Raw genomic sequence first — 7,526 nt, forward strand, 5'->3', positions numbered from 1 at the left:
GCAGTAGCCAATAACAGGCTGGCTATTGCACCCGCCCACTGCCAGCTGTCAATCAACAGAGGTGGAGCTGATAGAAAACTTCAGGTCCCTCCTCTGCTGATTGACAGCAGGCAGTGGGTGGGTGCTGTAACCAGCCTGTTATTGGCTATTGCAATTTGAAATATCCAATAGGGGGCTGGCTATTGCTCCCAGCAATGAAGTAAAAAAATAAAATAAACTAAGATTAAAAAAAGTTAAAAAAAATTAAGTTAAATTAATAAGTAGAAAATATGTAGAAAAAATTAAGTGAAATAAGTAAAAATGTAAAAAAAAAAGTGAAATAAATAAAATAAAGTTAAATAAAAAGTAAAAATGTAAAAAAAACACAAAAAAATAAAGTTTAATAAAAAAAAATACAAAAAAAGTTTAAAAAAAATAATTACAGATGCACATTCTTACTAATATTAGTAACTAATGTAAGATCATTGTAAAGGGGTATGTTTGACCTATTCCATTTCTCCTTGTTTCAACAGACACAGAAGACAGCTTAAATGATCCCGATGACACAAATGGCTCTAAAGAGACTTTCAGAGAACAAGATATTTATCTGCCAATCGCCAATGTGGCACGGATAATGAAAAATGCCATACCCCAAACAGGAAAAGTAATGTCCACAGATTCCTCTTTTTCTAATCTACCGTACAGCCTAATTTTGCACCCTCAGTCAATACTAAGCTTCAGTCAGAAGAGGTGCGACGTTGTTTACCCTATTTCCTGTAGGAACCTTCCAGAGAAGTGTTTCACCACTCACTGCCTTGGGCAGAATTTGTTTTAAAGTTCAAGCATACGTTTTTGTCACATACATGATCTTCTTATTATTGCTTCCTACATACACTTCATTCATAGGCTTTTGTGTTTGTTCCTGTCCAGCACTATAGTAGTAATATGTGTCTTGTTTCACTGAAACATTTCGGGTCAGAACCATAGTTTGTCTTCACAATGTTGTCCAGACATGGGATTTGTTATCTGAAACACACATCACCACTTATAAAGTCAGGCAAGGTAAAGGTCATTTTAAAAGAAATGTCGTATTTTTAGGTGCAGTGCGGCAAATTACAGAACACAGATCTGAAATTTGAATTGTTTCACCTCTGGATAATAAATCCCATATGTACAGTAGTTTTGTCACATCTGTACTCATTTCATTTATGAGCTGGCATCTGTTTGTTTTTTTTTACTTGTCATTTGTGCTACTGATATTTTACCTAAAAAGTTGAGCAAGACTTCCAATTCGGCTTTCTCTTAAGGAGCAGAATTGTATTTGGGGTACAATATAGTAGGAATCCAGCTGCACTCCTTACTGGAAAAATAATAAACCTGCGAAGCAGGTGGGTGCTTGTAGCGACCACGGACGGCACCGTGAACATATAGAGTAATGTAGAGATTGTCACCAGCACACAACAGATATTCACAGCAAAAAGTCCTTTAATTACAGATTGCCATTCAGTACAAGTGCTTTCGGGGTCTCAAAAGTACCCCTTCATCAGGCTCAGAAGAGCCTGATGAAGGGGTACTTTTGAGACCCCGAAAGCGCTTGTACTGAATTGTATTTGGGGTAAACCCGGTGTGTTAATGTGTGTAATGTGGGTTGTGTTAAGGCAGCCCATTGACAATATTGAGCAGCCCACACCGCAAAATGGCCCAAAAATCAGAGGTGTGACAACATTTTGAAAGCACCGCAACACATCATGGTGCATTGTGGAGTGTTGCAATACATGTGCTTTGCTGCATTAGGGGGCCTTTCTAAAAGAATGTCACCTCAGTACATGCTTACATGTAGAGTATAGCAACACAGTAGTGTAAATAGGGTCTACAACTTAAATAGAATTTCACTCTTCTCTTAACACCCTTCAGTGTAGTAAGATGGGGAGATCCTTTAAAAACAGTGTATGGGGGACTCCATGTTAATATTCAGGTGGGCTTACACCAGAAACGGTAGTAGTCCTAAGACACCTTTGTATCTTTATGGTTATGCTGTGATACCGTTTTTTATATGAAGCAGAAAATAAAAAAAATACAATTCACAGCTTTATTTAAACCTATTATCTAAAGTCAGGGGCAGAGAAGGTCCAGCCGGGGTTGTGATTTAGTAGTTACCTGTGTGGACGGAGATATTGAAGCTGCCATTACCTGCTAGAACATGAAAGATCTAGCTTTTAATCCTGTTCAGGTAGTGAGTCACTGAGCAGTGCAAGCATACAAGGAGGAAAGTGCTGTGACATCTGGCACGCACATGCTTTGTTCTGGGCAGTAACGCAGGAACAAGTGAAGGAAGGATGAGGATTATGGCCCCAGGGCTTGAATCTTTGACAGTGGTGACTGAAGTATGCTGTCTGTCCCCAGATGTTGTACAGATATGTAGTAGTATATGTACCGTTTCTGAGGAGGTCAATTGGTACCACTACTGACCATTGTCGTAATCTATGTAGACGGGACACAAAATGCATTATAGTTTCACACTATGTCATGCCGTGATTCACCGCAGAAACTTGTCAGGCTAACAAATCTGGAACAGATCCCTGCTTTCTGTTCACTCCATTTAATAATGGGTTAACGTTTGAATTTTTTTTTAATGCAACAACCTGGCTACACGCCGTGGTCTGTACTGGGGAAAACAACTCGGTATTGTGCAGTTTGTGACACCAGACTTACCCCCTTCCCCGTGGTAAAGCTTAATGATATGATAAAGTGTAAACAAATTCCCATTTTAATCGTTTTCTTGGTTTGCTTTTCAGATAGCAAAAGATGCCAAGGAATGTGTACAAGAATGTGTGAGTGAATTTATAAGCTTTATAACATCTGAAGCCAGTGAAAGGTGTCATCAGGAGAAACGAAAAACCATCAATGGAGAAGACATTTTGTTTGCCATGTCCACCCTAGGCTTTGATAGCTATGTGGAACCATTAAAATTGTACCTCCAGAAATTCCGAGAGGTTGGTATAGTTATGGGGCAATACATATTTTGGTTTACTATAGTACTGTGTCTTAAAGTGGAATATAAATTGTCTAGACTTTGTTTCCTTTTCAGAGTTTAACAGGGGACTTGAGTTAGCCATTGATAATTTTTCTTTTTTTGACACGGTCTACCATTAGAGGCTCCCGGGTAACTGGCAGGGATAATGCAGAGGGCCTCTATGGACTTGTTGGAAACTTTTAAAGAATTTTTACTATCTGTACTACTCAACCTTGTATGTATGGAAGATGATCATGCTGTATATATCGTCAGTAATACACTGAGCTTTCTCAAATTCCGTCTGTTTCAGTTCCAGGTTGTAAGGCTTCATTCACACTTGCACTCCAGTGTTTCGTAATCTCTTTTATAGTCCCAGCACCCTTTAAAAGTATGCAACACCTCCAGGCAGCCCAATCTAAAAAAATCATACATTTTAAGGGAAACCCCATGCAAAAACGCACAAAAAAGTGGTTCCCCTTTTACATCCAAGTGCTTCCTTGAAATTAAGCTTCCCTCTTACATCAGGAGCCCCCCTCACATTACAGTCCTACTACCACAAAATTTGGAGGCACCCTGGTTGAGAGGCTGATTTTACATGATCTAAACCCATGAGCAGTTATCTGGGAGGTATCAACAGATCACTTTTTCCTGTGTTAAGAAGTTCCTGCTATAAAGCAGGTTTAGCTGTGTGTACATCAATATAGGCATGTTTCCAGTTACCAATGAGACTCTGGAAGCACAGAAATTAATTTTTAAACACCGCTAAACTGAACGGCCCTAACAGCAGGTAAATATCCAATATGGATGATGCCATTGGAAAATCATTGGCTGCATTTAGAAATGTGCTCTGAATGTATATGAATGAAGCCTAACACTATAGAGCGTGTATTGCTTATGCAAAGAACTACATATTTTATTTAGCAAGGGTTAGGTAATCGTGTTTTTGTGCCTTATTCTCTGTGTGCAGCATATTCGAAAGACAGGCATATTTGTATGTACCATAGAAACCAAACACTTGTGAGTTTAATAGCCACAGAAATAACTTTTCTTTTTTTCTTTTCTTAAGGCAATGAAAGGTGAAAAGGGTCTTGGTGGTGCTGTGACAACAGCAGATGGTCTTGGCGAGGAACTTTCAGAGGAAGCCTTTAGTAAGTACCTCACTGTATAGGAAAATAAAAGGGATGGTACTGGTAATATATTACTGGACTTGTATTGTAATTACTAGGGATGCACCGATACCAAGTACAATACTCTGTACATGTACAGATACTTTTCCAGCTCCAAGACTAGACTAGAGAAAAATGCAATAGTTAGGAGGCAGCTGTCATTTGTAAGGAGCACACAAAGCTCCTGGGATTTGTACATCTGTTTTAATGTACGATTTTGTTTTTAATTATATATGTGTGTATATGTATATGTGTATATATATATGTATATATATATTAGTACAGAAAGCAGTTTTGCAAGTACTGATACATTTTTGTTTATTGTCATGTGACAGTTTTTCTAAAACAATACAGACTAATGATTTCGGGACAGTGGTGGAGCGCCAGAGCCAGGTCCCAGCTGCAACCGCTGCAACCCTGACAGATCTCATGAAAATGCCAAGTATCGGCATTGGTACTCAAAAAGTATTGGTCCATCCCTAGTAAATACCCTGTCAGGCTTTAGTATTTGCATAAGTTTGAACTGATGCAAGATATGTAGGATCACTAATGTATGTTTTATTGTTTTTCTTTTCCAGCAGGTCAATTACCAGCAGGCTTAATAACTACAGATGGGCAGCAGCAAAACGTTATGGTGTATACAACCTCATATCAACAGGTACAGTCTTTACCTTGAAAGGGATTTGGACAGGGATGATTTAGATACGTTAGGACAAAAACATCCCTTTTAGCCTAATTAAGGAATCGTTTGGTGAAAATTAGCCTCCTTCTGACTTTAAAAGAGAACTATGGGGTAAGTGTTTGTTTTCCCCCATAGTTCTCTTAAGGGTCACGGGAGGACATATACCAGCGTCCTCCTGTGACCCAAAGCTCAGTATATAGCGAGCTACAACTCGCTGTATACGAAGACCGCTGCAGACAGACAGATCCCGACATTACTGTTGAGATCCACCCAGTTGCGCGACAGCTGCCTCTGCCTTTCTAGCGGTAGAGCCAGTTATGCCCACCCCCTCCCCCAGTCAGCGCTGGAGAATCGGAGGAGGGGGGAATCCCATGTCAGTCACAGCTCTCTGCAGGGAGATGTTCGAGCGACGGTATGTGTTCGCTCACTTCCCGATCTATTGAGCCGACCTGTGACAGTCTCATTGTCACATGTCGGCTCGAACTACGAGGATGAGTGATTTTCACTCACCTCATAGTTCTCCTTAAGTCGGGTTGTTTTGCTTTGAAACAGTGACACTGATTCACTAATGGAATTGAGAATGTTCACTAAAAAGTTGTGTGAATGTTCACTTCAATGATCCGATCATGTAAAAAGCTCATATTTGTTTACTTATTTCATCTGCACATGATTAGATAATTGAAGTGAATGGCCACACAACTTTTATTGTGTGAACATTCTCAAATCCTTTAGTAAATCAGCCTCATTGTTTACTGTCAATGAAGCATCCCCACATCATGATACTACTACCACCGCCATGCTTCAATGTGGAACGGAAGCTGTGTTGGCTTTCTGCCACACAAACCATTCTTCACTAAGGCCAAAGTGTTAAATGTTGGGTCTTATCCGAAAAGAGAACCGTCTTGCACGTTTATTTGTACAAGTGTACTGCAGGTTATATTGCTCTATATGTGAATATAGTGTTTGTCAGTAAATTAGGGCTGCAACAACTAATCGACATAATCGATTATAATCGATTATTGAAAAAGTTGTCAACTATTTCAATCATCGATTAATCGGCTTCCGATTGGTTGCCCCTGTTCACGGCTCCACACACGCTGCGTGCCACACCTCCTCCCCACCTCAGACCCGCCCGCATCCATGCTCCACACGCCACGCCTCCTCCCTGCCTCACGCTCACTGCCCGCCCAAATCCACGGTCGGCACAGGGACGCAGGGAGAAGTAAGGAGGAGCAGGTGTGGGCGGATGACAGCCGCCGATAGACAGGCCCCATCTCAAAAACTGGTTGCTGGAAGACTGCTCAGGTAAGCCTGCACTTTCCCCACATGGTGCTCTATCATCTATGGCTGGGATAGTGGGATTTGTATTCCTCTATAGTTGATGGTCAATTGTGCTGTATATTATACAGACCAATGTAACATCAGCTATAGAGGACTACAAATCCCAGCAATACATTATACACTGTATGTATAATGTATTGCTGAGATTTGTTGTATTCCTATATAGCTGGTGGTATTCTGCATTGCGCTGTACTATTGCTGGGATTTGTAGTCCTCTATAGCAGGTGCCATTCTGCATTCATTGCTATATAATTTTACACTTTTCATTTCACTATATTGCACACCACACTATCTTTTTTTTCTTTTTTACTTCCACCGCTCCAAGCTTGCTCCTGTGATGGACTGCAATCTCAATACAAACTAGTAGTCCCATCACCGGAGCCATTTTTAAAAATGTATTTTATTTTCTATCCGATTAAACGATTAATCGAACTTAATAATCGGCTAACTAATCGATTTTGAAAATAATCGTTAGCTGCAGCTCTACAGTAAATACAACTGACTTGCTGTGCTCCCTATTTCCAGCTCTCTCAAACTCCTGGGTGCATCATCAACGGTGATGATGGAACCTACAGAGCCTTTGCAGCCCAACCCATCCCATATAATCCCAGTCCCAACCCATAATCCCAACCCAGCCTCCAGAATCAAAAAACCTATGTAGCTATTCGGGGGGCCAACCCCAGCATTAAGGCTGGGTTCACACCTTGGTGTCCAGTGTTTTTATGCTCGGAAATCAAGTTGACATAAATGAGCAGCAATCTGCTCACAAAAAATGCACAACAGGTAAATTTGCTCAAAAACGCAGAAAGCGCACATTTTCAAGGCCCTAGAGGACAAAATTGTATCTGGAGTCTGGCTCTGTCCAGACCTGGTCTGCCTCCTGCACTCTGCTGTAGCCATACTGTATTGAAAATTGTAAGGTAGGACTTGATGTCCTACCTTACAATTTTGCCTGTGGCTGTCAGTCTTGCAATTCCACCACTGCTGGAGGGCCAATGTTTGGCTACCCTTACCTTATGCCAGGGATGTCCAAACTCCCGCCCTCCAGCTGTGGTGAAACTACAAATCCCATGAAGCATCTCTCTCCGGGAGTCGTGGCTGTGAGAATCTTGCAAAGCCTCATGGGATTCGTAGTTCCACCACAGCTGGAGGGCCGCAGTTTGGACATCCCTGCCTTATGCCGTGAAGCATCGGTTTAAATCTCTTGCACAATTCACATTTAGGCAAAGCTGTGTGTATGTTACTTCAGTGATGTGCTAGCTTCACTTGATTCCTCCCCACCAGCCAGCGTACAGAAAAAGTTCTGCTTTGATAAAGGTTCTGTACTGTCCTTTTAAAAGGAGAA

At 41.0% G+C, this 7,526-nt stretch overlaps 1 protein-coding gene across 1 annotated transcript in view; it reads left to right on the plus strand.

The window, feature by feature from the left end:
• The window catches only part of NFYB (nuclear transcription factor Y subunit beta), a 9,654-nt gene extending 2,849 nt beyond the window's left edge, over window positions 1–6,805 (plus strand). Inside the window, exons 2-6 of the mRNA XM_018558917.1 lie at window positions 513–643; window positions 2,775–2,972; window positions 4,059–4,140; window positions 4,737–4,816; window positions 6,707–6,805. Coding sequence (XP_018414419.1) covers window positions 513–643; window positions 2,775–2,972; window positions 4,059–4,140; window positions 4,737–4,816; window positions 6,707–6,805 — 590 coding nt within the window. The remainder of the gene's footprint in view (window positions 1–512; window positions 644–2,774; window positions 2,973–4,058; window positions 4,141–4,736; window positions 4,817–6,706) is intronic.
• Window positions 6,806–7,526: the final 721 nt, after the last annotated feature.

The sequence above is a fragment of the Nanorana parkeri genome, unplaced genomic scaffold, assembly GCF_000935625.1.
Source record: "Nanorana parkeri isolate BGI_ZX_2015 unplaced genomic scaffold, ASM93562v1 scaffold369, whole genome shotgun sequence".
NCBI lineage: Eukaryota > Metazoa > Chordata > Amphibia > Anura > Dicroglossidae > Nanorana > Nanorana parkeri.